Raw genomic sequence first — 20,438 nt, forward strand, 5'->3', positions numbered from 1 at the left:
TGCATCTTGTTGTGTAGCCTCTGTAGTTCTTTTTCTGAAGTCTTCTGTGGACAGTAGTCACTGCCACATCCATGTCTGCCTCCTGACGAGTGTTTCAGAGCTCTTGGACAGGTGTTTGGGGTTTTTCCTTCATTATGGTGAGAATTCTTTGGCCATCAACTGTACGGGTCTTTCTTGGTGTACCAGGCCCATTGGGATTACCTGATCCCTGGTCAATTTGCATGTTTAACTGAAGTGAAAAGAAGGTAACACAACCTCTGCAGGGTGCAAACTTTAATTAAATATTTCAGCAATTCACAATTACTATATATTTGCTGAATTTAGCAGTTTGGGGAAAAAACTGTAAATGTGGCATGTGCACAAGTTTACAATATTCAGTATTCAATTTGAGGGCAATGAGAAGACCTTGAATTATTTTTATGCTGATTATTAACATTGAAGAGTGGTCTGTTTACATGGGCTGCTAGGGCTGTTTTGGCCACAGAGGTCAGTGGCAGGAGACTGGTCTTGTTGTGGCTGCAGAGTCGGTCCTGGGAGGGGCATACTGAAGAGGTGGGGTGGGGTGGGGGGGGGGGGGGGGGTGGGGGGGGGGGGGGGGGGGGGAGGGAGGAAGGGCAGGACAGTTCAGTCCAGGCCTCCTCACAAGAATTTATGGCTGCTTGAATTAATGCAGGCCTTGAAGGGTCTCCAGAGGCACTATAGAGCAATGCTGCTCCCGGAATGAATATGGCCCCAGCGTTGTGGTTGAGGTGCTCTCCAGCGCCATGGCTGTGGGAGTGAGGGGGTGGGCGGGAGACATCAGCAGTGAGATTAAACCGCACACTGCTCGAATTACAATGGCGGGAACCATTCCAACACTCTTCGGTTTACCTCACGGAATTAAATCAACATGAAACGGAGAGCTGATCGATATTTGTCTGGGTTAGAAAGGCACTTGTAATGAGTAAATTTTTTTTTTTTGACCCTTCACGTAAGCAGTTAGATACATTGCTGTTCCAAAATGTGTTTTGCGTACGGCTTGACTGACTGGTACCTTTTCATTTTTCCAGTTTATTTATCTTCGCGTTCACCCCAAGATGGAAAATGTGCCACGGCGGTGCGCTCGTTCAAAGGCCATTTCAATCAGGTCTGTCATGTTTAAAGTCGAATTAATGTGCAGCGGCAAAAGAGAAATGAAAATTCCATCAGTTTTATTTATGAGAACGCACGTAATGTGTATGCAGAATTCCGGCAGCAGTTACAAAAACCTCTAGGTCACGGCGCGGGCTTTCTTTTTTTTTTTTTTTGTTAAAGCAGCAGTACACGATTCGGGAATGGGAAACTGACTCCCGTCCCGCGACAGATTTAAAGCGCCCCAGGTTTTTGCAGCTGCACTGCCTTTTCATGCACATTCCCATCAGAGCCTGGAGCTTTCATGCTTCACGTGCGTTTGCCAACAGGAAATTAGGTTCATGTTATATTGCCTGCCCCCCATTCCCCCGCCCTTACGCACATCTGTGTATCAGCATGAGAACCCAGTGAGAGTTGGAACACTCCCGAAACCAATCTCAGTGTGTTGTAATGAACAAAGTTCTTCGCTGCCAGTGCAAACTGAATAGATTGGTTGTGTGGTGTTCATTGAAGATGTGGTGAATGCAGAGGCTGGTGTTCAGCAGTCCAGCAGTATGCTTGGATGTGGTTGTTCAGCAGGTTAACTGTTGGGCAGAAATGTTTCCTGATACTTTCATCCTGAGCTGATGCAATGCCTCTCTGATGCATCACAATCTGGCACTTATTCCTGCTTCTTACAAAAGACCGCCTGCATCTTAAATAACCTCTTGTCAGTTCAATTGAAACGAGGGAATAATTACACAAAGTAACTAATAAATGATGTTAATATTCTACAAACAGATGTACTGCCTAAAAAGACGAAGTTCCAGTTAGGTAAATAAAAGCCTTTTAAAATTTTGTGTGTGTATATATATATATATATATATATATATATATATATATGTTTTATGTTGTAAACCATTTATGTTTAATCAAATATGTAACAGAAGGAGTCTTACTTGAAAATGACTACATGTTTAAAAACAAGAAAAAATAATAGTTTAGCCTGAACTGAGACACTGCAGTTTAGGAGAGGAATTATCATGTGTATCATTCGATAAATAATGCAGCAAGACTTTTGTCCAACTCTATGACCAAGGGAATAAGAAGAAATGATAAGTATCAGATAAGAGCACAGTGCTGCACAGGAAATTATATTAGGTCTGATCTGCCCGGCACAGACCTCTTGCTTGCCAGGATGCTGATGGTTGCCATAGAGACATCGCCCTTAATGCTGCAGGTTGTCCCAGTCTTGGTGGAGAAGTGCAATGAATGGGACCTGACTCCGTCTCCCCGCGGAGATTTATGACAGGTCTTTTCTGAAAATGTAAGTGCCAGGAAATTAAAGGGCAACACTTCCTTCTGTATGTCAATGCTTGTTCCATTTATTAATGAAGAAGAGAAATGTTCCAACTCAATATCATTTGAATAGTACATTTGAAAAACTCCTGTTTGACCAACACACGAACCCACCCTGGCATGCCAGGACGCGCAGAACTGCATTTATGTCATCAGTTTTCTCGGTTTCCTCTATAAGGTCACTATTCAAATGACACGAACTTCGCGGCAGCTTAACTAAGCGTTTTAAAAATGGGATATGATTTCCGAGTCTGCTTGATCGTTTTCAGAAATCAATAATCTTACCCAGAAATATCTCAGCTCTGGGAGTCAAAGGCATTCCTCGTCGGCTATACAGCCAGTCAGTGCTCAGATCACAGCGCCAGAGACGCTGAAGTTAAACCTATTCTTTCTCTACCATCTTTCCCTCCTTTATATTTCTACAACCTCTTGAACATTGCCAGCAATGGAAAAAAATGTAACACTTCATTATAGTGTTGCCGAACTCCCTGTATAAATGTATGTCTGAGTTACATTAAAATGTGCTAATACATGGCAAATTGAAACATCTCTTAGGTGGTGAACAATTGCAGTGTGTGCAGCGAAAATGTAAGGATGTCAAAAATATTCCCATACACCACCTCCCCCCCACCCCATCTCCGTATGTAAGGTGTGTTTTGTGAACTCCTTTGACCAAATTCATCTCAAATTTATGATTGTGTGTATATATAATTTTGCGTGTATGTGCCATTTTTTAAGGCAAAAGGCAAACTCAAGTACAGAGAAGTGATCTGACATTGTTCATACTGTACCATTTGTAATTGAGTAGTTTCATATTTTCCATTATACTTTAGTTTGTGCAGAAATTGTTCAAAGCTTCCTTTTGATTTAAAACGTCGGCTTTTACCTGTTATTCATGCCTTTGTAATACAGCGCCAACTGCGTACCAGTGATATGCATCTAATTTGAGTACTTTCAGCAGTAGCCAGCTCAAACATTCACTTCTTACTCTTATTAGGTGGTACCTTGGACAGCTCCATCTCCACTCTCAGACGGCCACTTTCTTTGATTAAGGGCATACTAATAATTATTACGAATCCTGACAGTCAATAATTCAGAAAATCAATGTTTTTTTGTGCATAGCATAGTGGTCACCATAGTAGTTATATTTACAATGAGAATGGATTTCCTTCGGACAGAGCAGTATTATGCCTGAAGTAGCCTGCAACATCCAAGTTTTTGCGCTGTTGCAGCGCTATACACTGTTGTCATCATGTGAGTGTATAACACGAGACATGTCGAACTGTGTAGTATATTGTATTGTACCGTTCTCAAGAACACTAGAGACAGCTGTTGCATAATCCCATTACTGGACATTGAAGCGACGCCTCCCAGTTGCGCTCCCTACAGCCTCGTTTTTCCAAAACAGGGCAGGACCGTCCCCATCTACGACCGTCCCCGAATTTTACACATTTCAACAGGACGCCTTTTCCCACTACTTGTCACTTTCGTACTGTCTACGTTTGCCTTCTTTTTTGTCCTCTTACTGGATTAACATTTTCGTTTGGAGGTTTTTCAGTTTAAAGATGACCGAAACGAATTAACAGTTGGGCGTTATGGACGGAAAGGAATAGTACGTTCAGTTATGCTTTATTGTTTTTTTTGGGTTTTTTTTTTCATCCAAGATGGTAATTTAATTGAACTATATCACTGACGAGTTTTTTCCCTTTCGGTATATTATATAATTCTCTCAAATACGGCATTGGCTTGTACATTTATACTTTTTTACATGCATCTCCCTGAATTCTGCAAACCGTGACGAGGCTCCTTTCGCCAAAATTATTGCCTCTGTGGGTTTACACTCTGACCTCTATTGAACATACAATCCATCACCCAGACTGTTGCATTCTTCCCGGGGGAACAGCAGCGCGCGCGGTGTACTCACTGGATGTGTTTGGAGTCGCAATCCCTGTTCGAGCGTTACCCCTCGTCTTTCCCAGAAATGCAATGTAATTCCTCGTGCCTTCGTCGCAGTTGCACTTCAGAAGAGGGGAATAAGGTATTTGAAGTAAGGAAAACAACAATGTAGCATTTTAATTACTCGACTAATAAGTTGTTTTGTGTGATGTGGAAACAATTAAACGAATTACGCCATCGTGTAGTACTATAACGCGATAAAGACTATATCATCTGGAAGCATTCACTGGGAGACTATCTATCGCATTTCACTCATCGTGAAATCGTGTTCGGAAAGGTAAGGTTCCTTCTGGGGCTCAGGACAAGTCTGTAACTGTAATTGCCTTAAAAAAACGTTCGATTTCGCTCGGAAAAAGAAACTGTTTCAGCAGTGTGTGCATGTGTGAAATCGGTGACTGTTTTGCGGATTCACATTAGTATATGACAGCGCTCTAATAACTAAGGTTTTATATAGTATGTTTCTGAAACTGATGCATTTTGATACGAAATGTGTCTCTTGCTGAGTGCAGGCTAATTGCGCACAGAGCGCATGCTACTAGAGCGATGTGGGGTAGTGGCACACGGAGAACACTAACGCGTTACACGAATGTTTCGTCTTGCTTTACCATTTCTCATTTCCGTCTCTCTAATCGTCTCACACCACTGAGATATTGAATTTAATATAGGCCTAATGCAATTCGGGTATAGAAACGTACTCTCTTGTTTATCTCTGAACACTATACATCTGTAGTTGAGAAGGTTGGAACATGGTTGGCTTTCAAGCCGTTAAATTCAAACACGCACGCACGCACACAAACACACACACACACACACACACACACACACATTATGATATAAATAATCCATAAAGCAATACTGTGTAGAAGCATATGGTCTGTACAACCAGTGACCCTTCAGAGCAACTCTTCAAAGAGGATACAGGAGCGAGACTTATGGAGTGGTAGTCTCTTGAGGTTCATGTCTCTCCATCATTCCATTTCTTCCTAATTCCCTCATCTCCAGCTGGAGCAGTGATAGCCTACAGTACAGTGATTTCCCAAGGGGCTCCAGAGTGTTGCCCATAGCTGGTTGGTTGGATGAGGCATCAGAAAGCCTGATCATCAAGTGAAGACGTGGTGTGATTTTAATGGTGGAGACAGGTGGACGCTTGTAGAAGAAATGCTGCCCTGCTATGTGTTATATGTTTCTTTTTCTGGGAAGGCACCCTTCACACTGTATTTGTCAGTCCAGCCATGGGGATGGCATCACAATGTTAGAGGAACCTACTACTATGTGTCCACAGTTTTGAAACAGTGATGCTTTCACATGTGGGAACTAACTTATGCAATGACAAGCTTGATTTGTTATGCAGTAAACTGTATATTATCTCAGAATTTTTATCTCACCCTTTCAATTTGTTGTTTGTACGATGTCTTAATTAGTTTTTTTTTCATTCCCCCCCCCCCCCTCCCAGAATATCACACATTGTGTCCTATTTCTATTGGGCCTACATCATATTTGTATAAGGTCACCATTGAACTGCTTCCATCATCCTTCCTATTGGTCCACAGATGGACCATGCTGATGTTTTCACTGGATCCAGTGTGGTTCAGTCATTGTTTTGTCTGATCATAGAAGTATTTTACCACGTGACTGCCATGTGACTGGGATATTCCACCGTCAACAGTAGTTTCATTTTGCTGATGGAATATACAACGCCTTACCTTGGTTTCTCAGCACACGGTTATCCGTGGATCTCTTGCTGACTTCCAACAGCTCATCATTAGCACCACTGCAGTTTAAAAAGGGAACAAGGTCTGGTGCATATATTGGCGCAGGCCACATTATGCTGGGGGCAGTATGTAAAACTATTAAGAGTCCCCAAAGTGGTTATGTGAGAAACTAAAAACCAGAAGAGTGTTTTGTTAGACTTACCAGACACACCACTGAGTTTACATCTGTTTTGTGCATCCCTTGAATTTCTGGTACAGGTGCTTGACTTTTGTAAGAAAACGTCATTTGAATGTCAAACTCCACTTAAATTCATATGTTCTGTGATGGCTGTGGGGTAAACCTTTGATATTTGTTCAGTGGACCTTAAACAACAAGGATTGTCTTGTTTCTGATCAGGTTCAGATCAGTGGGACAGATTGTTAGCTAAGGCACTTTATTTATTTATGACAATGATGTTGTGAATTCTCTGTTCCTGTCGTGATCTCCCAGGAAAATACTTATATTTACTTTCCAAATTTAGTTTAGCAGGATCAATTTCCTTGAGATACTGTGTTCTCTATCCTCTGAACTAGTAAGGTGGACAATGCTGTAAAACACACAAACTAAACATAATGCAATCATTATTACATGCACTTGCAAGAACTGTCTCATAATTAATATTTGGCACTATCAGTCCTTTTGGTGGTTTGAACTTGAATATCTTTGGTTCAGGTGGGTTGGGGTATTCCTATGTAATTAAACGTTGTTCTGTAATTTATTTGACTCGCTATTATTTGAGCCAAGGTGTCCATAGTTTCATAATTTGGAAATAAATATACAATTTAAATATGTCATTAATTCCCCATGATGCTCTATGAATAATTCTTGTATCATTACTCATAGGAATATTTTCAGTTAATTTATAAATTATTGTTGTGAAATTTTTTTGACACTGTATAATTAATAATTGACAATTAATCATTTGGCAAAGACATGTTCTCTTTGTAAAACCATTAGTTGCCTCATTTAACAGATACTCTTCTTTATACCAACCATATCTGAAGATTCTGTTTATATTACATTTGAAATAACTTTGAACAAATTACTTAACATTCCAAAGAATGTAGATGTTAATGCATGAACAATGGTAAAATAATTTGGACTGTTAATGAACACAACAGTCACTTATTCAAAGCCACGGGAAACTGTATATCTATTATTTTAAAGGTTGAAATCTTGTAAAATTGTGAGACGTTTCCAAGTTCAATGAAAGGCTTGATTGACTTAATTGAAATTAGAGGGCAGCTACCATCCAAACTGCATTATAACTATTAGCATCGCGGAGAGCTCATTGTCTGGAAAGGGTATTCGTTATTGGGCAGTGTCGAGAACTGAAAGGCTTCTTTGTGGTCAGTGACCATGTTGAATGAGTGTTAAGTAAATTAAATAAAGAGGTAGCCCAGTGAAACAAGTGAGCTAGATTAAAATGGCTCGTTATTTATTCAGTGAAGTTGAATAGTTGTTGCATTTCAGTAATAGAGGACTGAGGTTACAGTATGTGGCAATCTGTGGCTATTTGATTCCTTTGAACCCCTTATGATTGACAATGAAAAGGAGAATTTTTTCTTGCTTCCCCTTCAGTTGGTTTTTCCAAGCCATACAGCTGTCCTGGCTGTAGATGCGTTTCCTCTCAGCACACATAGAGATGAGTGCTTTTTTGAAGAAGATGGGAAAATGGGAGGGGGGTTGGGGTTGGCATAACCTGACTACCTGGCTTAAAATTGCCTGCTGATGGAAAAATATTGTTGCAGGAATGATGTGTAAATAATTTAAAAGCCCACCTTTAAAGTTGTAGGCTCGCTGTGATTCGAAGTGCAAAGTTAATGGGCGCTTCCACGAAAGATTCATATGATTCTCCAGCTGTGGAATCACCAGTATAAGGGACATAATCATAACCTGCGCCTGGTCATGGTATGTCAACTTGTTTATTCATGACCGGGTACTAATGTCAGGATTGGGTCTGTCATTTTTCCTCACCTGCCAGGTATTCCACAGAGCCAAGCTGACTTTACTAATTCCCCATTGCCTTGTGTTTTTTGACATTGTGGATTAGTAAAACAAGCTGTTTTGAATATGCATCTTGGCAGAGTGGTGTTGTTGTGTTCACCACGCTATGAATAATGGAAAGGGCACCAGAAATACATTACAGCATGTTTGAGTGGAGTGTGGTGGATAAGCTTCAGGTTTCAGCACTTGTTCCTCCATTTCAATCATGTGTCTCTTTAGGCCAATTACTTTATCTTAAGCAATGATAATCTCGTAAAATGTGCAGGAAAAATGACTCTATAACTCAGAGGTAGCACGTCACTGTATTAAGTATGAATCAGCGCTGTTGTAGTCAGCTTCAGCATTGCAGGACTACACAAGATGGAGTGGTGTTTCTGCAGGCCCAGGTGGAACTGAATGGAAATGTACCTTTGGAAAATACAAGTAAAACAATCGTCCTGAAACTGAACTGAAGACGCAGCTTTCTCTACACAGTCCAAACACAGAGATATTGTCCCTTTACGAACAATCTAGTTTATCAGAGATTTCATGGTTTTGGGATTTGGGGGGAGGGGGAGGGCTTTCTCAGTTAAGACTTTGATGAACATTTTCATTTTTTGTGCAATATTAGAATGCAAGACCTTTGTTTTCGGACATCAGTCATTTTAAGAGGCAATTTTTCTGCTTTCGTATGAAATGGTGATTACCGTTGGCGGGCACTTGGCCTTACTGGAGGGGTCCAAATGTTGTCATTTGTAGGCTGCGTTAGCTGTGCTTCTCTTTCCCTCCCCCTTTCCATTTTCTGAGCTACTTTGAATAAAGACGGGTGAATTAAATAGTGCGCCAGCAAGTGCTGAATAAGGACCCAGTCCGCGGCAGAACACCGCTTCACTGCCTGACATCCGCGGCTGCTGCTGATTTGTCCTTGGAGCGCGATGCGCGTGCGGAGCGGCCATAAATCAGGCGGCAGGGCCCCGCTGGTGCTCTCGGCCCCAGCTGGAGCCTGAAATGGCCGGGGAGTGGGAGAGGAGATGGAGACGGGCGGGCCTTCCTGAGGAGGAAGAGCAACGTACCCGCCGAGAACAGCCTAGCGTCGAGAATGAAAATCGTGCTTGCCCTTTTCTCTTAACAACGGACACCTATCTTCAGAGGCTTTGTTAAGATTACCCAAATCTGAAAAAAGAAGCCACCTGTTTCTAATGATCTGTTAAAGTGACACTTGATAATACAAACGAACCGTAGAAGGATGTGCTAAATCGGTGAATCATCATCATGTGAATCCTCTGCCAAACGTATGTCTGAGTTTATATGAAGTTTAGCTTTATTAATTGTAAAAGATATGTACAGTACATAGTCCATATAATCCTGCCTATTGTTCCTGCTGTTACACAGACTCCTGCTGGTCATTTCTGAGCAACAGAGCAGAGACATCTAATGCAGTCAGACAGGAGCAGGGAAAAACATAAGTGACTACAGTGCATTTGTCTGAACATTTTTTATGCTGAGCGGGAGCCTGTGCGTTTCTGTCATCCGTCCTCAGGCTCGGTGCTGTGCCCGGTAGCACAGCACTGTCTCTTCCTGTTTGTTCAGAGGCTCCCCATATCATAACTCATCTGCGCAGCTATAAAAAGACAGCGCTGCTAGCAGAGGCCAAGACTCATTACTGAATTGCTCAAATGCACGGAGGGAGGAGTTGTACTACTTGGGTGCCCGATGCCAAAAAAACGCTTGTGTTTCCTGGTCTCTATACATTCCGCTGGCCGTGGTGGCATTTGGCAGTAACCCTAATCTTTGGTGGCCAGCGAGGCCTGAGTGTGGACTTGGAGTCGGAGTACACAGGGAACGGGAGGCATGCTGTGCACAGGAACATGGCGGAGCGTCCCAATGTCAGATAGAACAGCACAAAAAAAGGCTTTCTGCTTTTTTTTTTGTCTGTGTGCATTCTCCAAATGTGTCATCCCTCATATAACCCTGCGTTATCTCATAATGAGATCAGGCTTATGTGAAGGTTTGCTCATTCTTCTAGCTGCTTATCTGTCTGACTGCATAATATACAAACTGACTCACTGCTTGCTTCGCTTCAAACCAAGGATGTGTTCACTGCTCCTTGCTGCTGGCCTGACATATTAAACAAAAGCCTCTTGCCTCCATTAGTGGCATCCCCTAGCAAAAGTGCATTGTTAAATCTGGGAATTTCTGGAGGGGTGGAAAGGCACAGAGAGAATTGTAAGAATCCTGGCAGCCTGAAGTTGTGGCTCTTGATGTGTTCGAGAGAATAAGAGCTGATTTGTGAAGATGAAACACTGTCCCTGCTTTAGTCATGGCTGTGTAGATGTCTGAATGTGGTGTACCACAACAACAAAACAAATGAGAGCGTTGCAGAAGCAAGACCAACTGTAAGTCCTGATAACAGAATTATACAAATTACATTAACTCTGTGACCATAAATCCCATTCTGGCTAATTTTTTTCTCTAATACAGTGGGCCAAATAATTTTTAAAAAAATAAATTCCCTGAACTGTGAGGCTTAAGCAGAGACCTACTTTATGCAGGCAAGGAGATTTGTGAGAAACCACTTGAATAAATGGATTTAACTTTTGTACAGTCGTGACACTGCAGCTCATGCATTTAAGCCATGCAGTTTTCGTGGAATTTATCAAACAAATGCCGTAAGTGGGATTAATCGAAAGCCCTTACGATCACAGTTTGCAAACGTGACACTAATGGTGCTTCTGAGGAGACCACTAGTAGTTTATTTTTTTTTGCTTTTATCTTTTATAAAATATAAGTTTATAAATTTGGCACCCATCTTGGGGCTGTACATATCTAATTCCCACCTTAATTTGGAATGTCCGATTATCTAAATCCGCAGCCGCGTTCATGCGTGAACCCCACTGCCGATTCGCCAGCGTAATCATCCGCAGTTCGCCAGCTGCTTCTCTTTACACCCCGGACCGCAGCTAAGCTGTAGAGTCAGAGGAAGACCTTTCATGTGCAGCTTTTTAGCATGCAGTCCCCAGGGGCCTGATCAACCAGCAGAGGCTGCTAGACAGGGGTTAAAACACTGACCCCTGACCGGCTAAATCCTCCCACACCCTGCTCGACACAGTCGCCAGTTGCGTGTCGACCCTGGGTGTTACCGGCCATGGTAGCCAGAGACTGCGTGGCTCATCCGTGCCTTATGGCCTGGTGCCTTAACCAAATGAGCCAAATAGCAGTCCTTTCAATAGTAGTTTTGACCCTGGCTGTTTATGTGGTTTTTAATTCATCCAGATTATGCAGCCTAAGGAATAATCAAACTAAGATGTACCTATTCATTGCATATTAGACAGGGATTTGGCCTCTTCAGTTATTTTATTAGTTTAAAACTATTCCAGGTCTGAAATAGACCTGGTCATTGTTGCACCTGGACATATCTACTGTGATGGTTTGCAACATTAGCTGTTGAGTCCAAAAAAAACACTTGGCATAAATTTCACAAAAATCTTATTGTGCAAAAAGCAATGAAGAGGAATTTCAAATGACAGATGCCCTCTTCACAGGAAACGAGCTTCTGTTCACTGTGTGGCACTGCATGTCTTGATTCAGAGGTTCCTGTTTTGCCCTCATTCCCATTCCTTCTTATGTTCACTTTATAAATTTTCTACTGTCAAGAAATCTTCCCAACTGTTAATCCCTTGTGCCTCTTTCAAACGATCACAATTTGTAATTAGTGTTTTGCTGATTTGTTTATTTGACTCTAGATCTCTGCCTCTGACAATTTTTCCCAGTAGACACAAGTTTTATATTCTATTCAGTAAATACAGTCATTCATTTATGAAAAGCTTTTTAGGTTACAGAACACAACAGAAGCCATCGAGATTTCTTGCTGGCTTCTTGTTGCCTGAAATTTAGTATTATTTAAATGTGCCCCAAACCTCAAAATATAGAAACAAGTAAATAAATCCCTGATAATCTATGTGCAAATTTATGTTTTAAATAATTTCCATAAGAATAACAATAACTTCGAATGTATTAACAAGTTAATCCAAATGTAGATCAGCCTGAACGATGTTTAAAGACTTGCCGTTCCTGATATAATGTAAATTATATGCTATAAAATAGGTTTAGCGTAACTGAAAAAAAATAACTGCAAATTAACTGCAAAATTAAACATGCAAACATAAATATGTGTAAGTCTGACACAATAATCTAACTACTGACTAAATTTGACACTTTTACTTGATGAGTTAAGATGAAACACTTGAAAGATATTGATAAAATCATGAAGATGAGTTTTAAAATTCGGTCACCAGTTTTACCCGAGATGATGCTGCCCAGATAAAAAATATCTGCAAACAGAAAGAATGGAAAAGCTCAGTCTTACAGATGAACTCTGACTGTGATGAGCACCAGACTGTGCTGTCCTGCTTTCATGACGGGGGATAGCTGTCAGGAGCCACTGAAACATGAATGTGTGTGAGGTAATATCCGCTTTCCTGTGCTTGGAGTTTCTCAAGTGACATCATCATGATCAGACAGAAATGTTCACTAGGTTTAAGCTGACGTCAAACATTGGGCAAACTGGATAGTATTTTCATCGTAATATCAAATTAAGCCTGTTCTTCTTGGCTCCTATTTTTTTTACCGACAGTATATTGTAGTGAATATGGGTATTGTACCATAAATACATATGTGTTCATGTACTTTGATAGCCAGTCATCTCTCAGCAGACCTGTGGATGTGCAGATGTCTTCTGATGTGACATTCCATATACAGAATTTCCTCCACATCTGGTGCATAGTGGCACCTGTTGGTTTAAGCTGCCATTTTGATTAAGACGTGAAAGTGTTTGAAGGGTTAGTGGTTGCAGCTCTATTATGAGCAACTCATGCCGAAATTAAACCAAAACAGTGAAGAAGAAGGGGCCAGTGGCTTGGTCACTTCCAAAGCTGGGGTTAGCATCACTGGCCCTGCAGCTGTCAGAGAGATTATAAAGGACAAGCTCAGAAATTTGCTGTCCACTTCAGCTTGTTTAGCATTAAAATACCACCGATGTGATATCTTTTAAAATGGCGTAAATGGCTTATGGAAGACTTCTTTTGTTAACACCGTTTTCCCCCTGTTTGTAGCATTAGATGTGTGACTGTGAACTGTAATTAGTCACAGTAACTCTTTTCCTCGTCTAGAAATATTTCCGGTTAATGGTAAAAATCGACAATGCGAAGCGAACGGCTTGTTTGCTGAACAGCTCGGGGGGAGAGATGGGACGACTGTGAGAGAAACAGGGATGGGAAACAGGGTGGACAGTTTCCAAAAAACTGTAAAGCGAAATGGCATGAATGGTGAAGACCGAAGGCGTAGAGGAAGAGGGGGACGATGAATAGAATAAGAAATATGGTTGAAGAAGAGAGGAGGTGAGGAGGAAAAAAATCAGAGCTGGGGTGTTGAAGGAGGAGAGTGGGTCAGAGTTGGGGAAAACGGCCCTCGGCGCCATGGCAACGTAGATATACGAGCGTCAGTCTATTGATCTGCAGACTCATTGCTGTAATAGAGTGAACAGGATGATGGAGGGGGCCTGCTGACGGCCTGCACCACACGGCTCTCCGCAGATCTGCTGAGCTGCACGGTCTCCACCAGGGGCCCCGTCACAAACGCCGCGTCCAGTCAGCCCCCAGCGTCCGACTGGAACCCCCACACCCCCCCAGCACACGTGTGACACAACAGCACTCCTCCAGTCCTGAATACCCTTGGTGTGCTCGAAGTAAAGCCAATCAACGCCAGTGGAGTTGTATTATTTAAACTTTTTAAGGGACAATCCTCAATAATTTCCTTCAGTTTGTCTGTGAGAAGAATACATTTGTGTCTACCTATCCCCAGTTGCTAAGAAAGATTCTACTTTAAATTAATTTGTGATTGCTTCTTATAATGATGCTGATCAACGGTGATTATTATTGTTATTATTATTATTATTATTATTATTATTATTAATAACGATGTAACTAGATGTAATTATTGAATTTGTTTCTGCAATGTAGATATCAAAAATATTGATCATAAAAGCAGTGTGTGATGTGTGATCATCCTTTATAGACAATGGGAAAGCTGCTGCCCTGTATGTGTTGCCTGTTCTGCACAGGATAGCAGCAGTTAGGGGCTGGAGTCTGTGCTGTGTTCGTAGGCTATTGTTGCTGTGATCTGGGCCCAGCAGTGGCAATGCTGAACTGCCCGTCCTCTGATTCTTGTGAGTAGAGTCTGAAGAGGCCTGTCCGTTCTCCGGAGCATGATGCATCTGTGTGCTTGGCTGGGGGCGGTGGGGGGGGAGGGGGAGGGAAACGTCATCTCCTGTACGCCGCCCCTCACCCACTCCTAAACATGAGTGAGGATGAAAAGGTTGCCCTGAGAAAGGCAAGGACTGTTTAAAATTGGATTACACTCGTAATGGACTGATTATTACTGAGCGAGGGTGTGTGTCGGTAAGCGCTACGCACACCGGTATTTTTACCCTTGAAAGAACTCAAATTCTGTCTGTCTGTCACTGTCTGTAATTAACGGTATTTTCACTTCCAGATAATTATGATTACCTTGTTGGGATGTCGTCCGCAGTTTAATTGCATATTGTTTTTGCCGACCAAATTAAAGTTATGCTTGAACATCTGGTTTCTGTCACTGTGATGACAGGGCATGTGACGATTGATGCATCATTGTTCTTATCAACAAAACAGGCCGACATTAATGATATTTAGCCAAGCTGATGCTAATGTCGCTCTTTTAAAACAGCTCTGGAAAGCAAGCGCTATGGATCCTGTGCTAGAATCCAAAGTGTTACAGATTCCAACCCCGGCTGGACAGAGATAGTAATCTGTAAGCTATGACGTTGCATCCAAAGGCCTTCTTTTATGAAGCTTTTGTGACAGCCATTTTGTAAGCGAGTGTTCATCACTGTAGCAGAGGGTTTTGTCCGGAGGGAAAGCGAAGAGGAGAAGCAGACATGACTGCCCCCCCCCCCCCGGCTCCCACGTGCCCCCTGTATCCCCCCTGTGCGGTCATTATCCTCCCCCAGCGGCATAATTGCATTTCGCTAGGCGGACTCCTAAATCAAATTTCTGGTGCTGGTCAAACTCAATTCTGTCTGGTTGACCAGCCCAGCAGTCCCTCTGTCAGCGCTTGCTTGCTTGATGCGCTGACTCCCTGTGTGAATGAAAGGTGACCCAGCCCCCACAGCCCCATACCTCTCTGCACATTGTCTTAGCTCTAAAGGACAGCAGGATGAAGTAGAAACACCCTGTGAGGAAGAGACAAGCTGCATATCTCCCATCACAGCTTAAAAGTTCCCTCATTGCTGTCTATAATTTATTGTTCTTGGTTCAGGATAATGGAACAGGCACCATCTAATGGAGAACTACCCATTTCGGCGTACGGAAGTCATTTTGTTTAAATATATAAAAAAGGAAATTGCCTTCCAATTGTGATTCTGATTCTAATTCCGGGGCGACATGGCTCAGGAGGTAAGAGCGATTGTCTGGCTGTTGGAGGGTTGTCGGTTCAAACCCCGGCCTGGGCGTGTCGAAGTGTCCTTGAGCAAGACACCTAACCCCTAACTGCTCTGGCGAATGAGAGGCATCAATTGTAAAGCGCTATATAAATGCAGTCCATTTACCATGTCTTAAAAATTTTGGCCAAAAAAAAAACTGATATAAGTCAATATAAATCCAGACCCCACACTGTGTGTGTGTATATGTACTGCATATATATGTATGTATATGTATATATGTTTACATTTGTATAAAATATATTTGATGTGAAAAAAATGGAGTAAAAGAGCTTACATTTGGTATGTTTTTGATTATCTTGTACATGTAAAATACATGTAATCCAATCCACCGTTTTCCGTTTGGTATTTTTTGTGATGTAGCCCCATCTCGTGGAGAGCATTGGAACTGCTGAAACAGATTAACATCACAAAGTGTATGTGTACATTGTGGCGCATATTTTACCCACTACGCTTCATATTGTGTTCATATCTTTTTTTGGTGCGTTCAGAATTGTGCGCATTCTCCCATGTTCTTGTACTGATGAAAGAAATCCTTTTTTAAAAATAATGCCATTGCCATGTGTATGCTGAGTGAATTTGCATACCAACATAACATTCTCTTGTCCCCCCTCCCTGTCCCCCCCCTGTCCGCACAGGATAAAACAGAGGTGTGTGAAGATCTGCCCAAATCTGTGCCCCTCTGTAGCAGGACTTGAAACGCCACTCCCAGGCAGTTCTCCAGTCTGCCCTCCATCTCTCTTCTGATGTGAGTACTGTCACTACTAACAGGCTGTCATTCCTTTTGACTGACACTAGTACAGGCATGGTAGCAGATGAAAAACACAATTACAGACCATTTAAGACCTTGTACGTGGTAGTGGAAACATGTCAGACAAATGGAGCACAAAGTATACCTGCTCATTTTCACTAAATATCCGCTTGTTGATTATAGTGGACACACAGGCAAGTGTTCCTCCTCCAAAATTGATGGAACGATGTTACTGTAAAAGGCGAAAGATAGGATTGGTAATATAGAGTTATGGAGGAAATGTTAAAAAAGGAAACTTTTTTTAAAATGTTCTAATTTTTTTTAACGAATTCAGAATGTATTATTAGTTTAATTGGGAAATAGTGGCCTTGGTTCATGTGACTTCAAAGCAGTTGGATACAGAACCGCATGTATGTTATTATACTCATACAAAATAATTTGTAACTTACTGGTTTCCTGTGTTGCCCTGCAGGTATTAAAGCACACTTTGCTGAATGTAAGTTCTTTCATTTTTAGATTTGAATGCTAGAATTTCAATTCCGTCTATGTTGTCAGAGTATTTTTGCAACCCCTTCACAGGGCGGACATGAACCTGAATGCACATTTATCCAGATTTTTAATTTCCTGTTGTATTCACAGAAGTGAAAGTAATAGAATGCCGTTAATTATCCATGCTGAATGCCTGAATGCACACTTCAGCCAAGCATAATCGCACGACCATTGTGACTGTCTGCCTGCATACAGGGTTTGATGGAGATCTGGTCGGATGACAGCTGGAACTGTTGTCATTACCGGAGGAATTCTCGCAACGGTGATACTCCTGTGTATCATAGCAGTGCTTTGTTACTGTAGGCTCCAGGTAAGGACTGAATCTCAGATAAAACATGGTCACAAGGAAACAGAGGTTTTATGTACATACAATCATTGCTATAGATTTAATGAAAAGAAATACTGGAATGCTATTTTTGGTACATATTTGTGAATGCAAGGTGAGCCTAAATAGAGCCTCACTAAAACATCCAAAGCTAAATAGCCTAGAATTAAAAAGGGGACACACAAAAAATAAGGTATAAAGCATAAGCATTCATTCAATATTGTTATTAATTTTCAATGTTTTATGTTTAATCTCACATGTGCTACTCCACTGTTCACTTCAATGTCTCTGTCATTTGTGTGCTTATTGTTCTTCTCACATCTCTCTCTCTTTCTCTGTTTACTGCTTCTATATCATTTTCTCTTCATCTTTCTTCCTGATTATCTGTCTCTGTATGGAGTCTCTCACTCTCTGTCAACTCTCTGTTGTCCCTCTATCTTTCCCCGGTATTTTTACCAACATTTTTGTAAATTCTGAAAAGCTGGAGAAACCCAGCTATATTTGCTTGAAAAGTGAAAGTTTTGTAGCCAGCTAGGATGGAGTCAGGCTACATCTGGGTAAAAAGCGAGCAACGTTGGTGTTAATGTGGTCCTTTTATGTCAAAACATCTCTCAACCTAGATTTCCACCCCTGTACACATCTAGATTCCGGGTTTTGCTCACCGAGTTCTTTCTTACTAGCTTTCTTACCCATGTCTCCCTCTGTCCCCCCCCCCCCCCCCCCCCAGTATTACTGCTGTAAAAAGAATGAGCTGGATGGGGACACAGGCTCAGGCTCTCAGCCACAGTTCGCCTGCAATGCCTGCAGCGCACCGGGCGTGGACGGGTCGGCCGTCACCCCCCTCTCCCTGTCTCCCGACCCCGCGCCGCCCCGAAACTACTGCCCCACCTGCTCGCCCTACAGCTCGCCCTTCTACATCCGCACCACGGACGAGATGCGCAACGGCGGCGAGCGCATCACCTACATGCCCACGCACTACGAAAACCCGGCGCTGTCCCTCACCCTCTCCTCCATGCACAGCGCCCCGATGAGCTCCCGCAACCCGCTGGACTTCTACACCAACACACGGGCCATCAGCACCGAGGTCTGACCTGCGGACACTTGAGAATCTCCCACCTGCGGACCAGGCCGCAGAACCCCTGTCTCTCTGTCGTCTGTACCAGTTTAGAGTAGATGCTGGCAGAGGGTTCGTCAAACCTTTGAGGACTGTTCCTGAGATGCCTGGGGCTCCAGGCTCAAAACTTACCCTCTCCCTGCTTCCCACTGGATCCCACTAAACATGTGACATTTTGAAAATACAAATATTTAGAACAATGTATGAGGGCTAATTATATTGTTGTCGTACCTGTATCCACAACTTGTGGTTTTGTCTTATCTGCTAACAAGAATGAATAAAAAGAATGCGTGTACTTTTGGGTCAGGCACAAAAGAAAATAATATTTGTCTTTTGAACATGGGAAGAAAAGTCCTGAGCGATGCCATTTTTTCCGATCAGCATTTTTAACTGAATAGTGAGCAAAACTGTACAAAGTCAACATTTCAGAGCTTTCTCTATGCAAGTACTGTACATTCACACCCAACACATGGAGAGAAACAGTGAACAGGAGCCAAGCAATGCAGCTATTACCTGCTTTACCTGTCTTAGCCTGCTGTTTATTATAATATTGAAGGAGAACTAAGATAAGTTTTGTCAGGACACCAATGGCTTTTGTCACAGACAGAAAGACTGCTGGGAAGTTGGAGTCTGAAGTGGCCATTGGAGCAGAGTTTCTCCATCTGGATTTTGAGGGTAACAATGCTGTTCTACCAGGAGACTCTTAGGCTAGTTTGTAGCCTTAAACATCTGATGCTGCCAGGATTTCTTGAGACAGGGCACTGGAGCTAAAAAAAAATTAAAAGAAAAAAACTTTAGAATACTGTTCTTATCTATCCTGATAGTGATGCAAAAAAAATGCATTAGAGAATTTGTGTTTATTTGGTAATTTATTTGGTTAAGGTTGGATGACTTTGGGAACAGTCAATATGCATTCTGAAGTGGGATTGTGGTCATTTCTGGAAAGACAAAGTTTGACTGAGGCATACAGTAGTTTGTGCCATACAAGGGAGTACTCTCCACAGTCTCTCTTCACTCTCTTCATTCTTTAATTAGTCTTCATATATTCTCTTTTTCACTCACTATCTATGTGTTCATTTGAATTTCTAATATAGTAGGAATGTCTGCATTCATTTACTTTTGATTTTTGTTACATTGATGCACCTTTTAAAGTGATATTAGACAATAATGCTTGCAATACGTATGGTATTATTTTTTCCCTTATTTGTGTTTTTTCAGTGTAGGATGTGAAGAACATTTTTTAAAAATCTTGACTGGAACAGCAAAGCAAAAAAAAAAAAAAGAAAATAAAGTGACACTAATAATACTATTGATATTAATTGTAGTAATGTTCTAAAAAAAAATGTTCCCCTTTAATTTTCAGTTTGCAGGAACCCACAACTCACCTCACCACACAACTACGATGTGTGACCACATACTGTAGTAACCATTTATCAACATTCAATATCCTCTTCCCATAGGTCCTGGCTTTTTAAGGAAACATGTTACATAGAGTATAAATAACTGTTAATCAGTTAATTCAGATGCCCACTCAGCGTCCAATTCTAGGACCTTAGCTCATTGTATCCTTGTAAGACACTGCTTGCCTGTAGCTTGGTTGTCAAATTTTGTCACAGTTATATCTCTAATGTCAGATAAACACATGGCTGGCATCTATTTCCTTTGGTTTATTGTTTTTTTTTTAAGATTAACTGTATTTTTAAAGGTTATATTATTCTAAGATAAAGAACACACACATTGGAAATGCCCACTTATTTCACAAATGTTCCCTTTTGAAGACAATTAAATATTAATAACTGCAACAAACTCCTTATGTTGTCTTGCCTGACATCTTGCTTTAAAATGGCAAACATATATAAATTCTGTGTCAAATATCTGTGTTCTCCTCCATAAAGACCTTTTGAGATAAAATTATTGTAATAGGAATATTAGTTGGCTATTGAGTGTTGTGTCTGTGTGAATAAAGGAAAGGTCTGTGCAGGGTACAGGTCCAGTATTGCATATCTGGATTGATCTGGTTGACTAG

General features: G+C 41.6%; 1 protein-coding gene across 5 annotated transcripts; it reads left to right on the plus strand.

Annotated features, from left to right (window-relative positions):
• Positions 1–3,861: 3,861 nt before the first annotated feature.
• fam163a (family with sequence similarity 163 member A) lies at positions 3,862–20,098 on the plus strand. 5 transcript variants are annotated; one of them, XM_035415781.1, is made up of 6 exons: positions 4,105–4,681; positions 14,303–14,365; positions 16,312–16,421; positions 16,897–16,920; positions 17,169–17,283; positions 18,026–20,098. In XM_035415781.1, exons 5-6 carry the CDS (start codon positions 17,191–17,193, stop codon positions 18,386–18,388), a joined length of 456 nt encoding a protein of 151 aa, XP_035271672.1. In that variant the 5' UTR covers positions 4,105–4,681; positions 14,303–14,365; positions 16,312–16,421; positions 16,897–16,920; positions 17,169–17,190; the 3' UTR covers positions 18,389–20,098. The 5 variants fall into 5 exon arrangements, with proteins under 5 accessions (XP_035271675.1, XP_035271672.1, XP_035271671.1 ...); XM_035415784.1 differs by lacking the exons at positions 4,105–4,681; positions 14,303–14,365 and adding an exon at positions 3,862–4,060; XM_035415780.1 differs by lacking the exon at positions 14,303–14,365.
• The last annotated feature ends 340 nt before the right edge of the window (positions 20,099–20,438 follow it).

This window comes from Anguilla anguilla, chromosome 4, assembly GCF_013347855.1.
Source record: "Anguilla anguilla isolate fAngAng1 chromosome 4, fAngAng1.pri, whole genome shotgun sequence".
NCBI lineage: Eukaryota > Metazoa > Chordata > Actinopteri > Anguilliformes > Anguillidae > Anguilla > Anguilla anguilla.

What these genes read in the sequence shown, in the direction of transcription:
- fam163a (XM_035415784.1), top strand. Translation starts at nt 17,191, where the DNA reads ATGACAGCTGGAACTGTTGTCATTACCGGAGGAATTCTCGCAACGGTG. An exon ending in TTTGTTACTGTAGGCTCCAG is followed by an intron (nt 17,284 to 18,025) that starts GTAAGGACTGAA and finishes CCCCCCCCCCAG; the next exon opens with TATTACTGCTGTAAAAAGAA.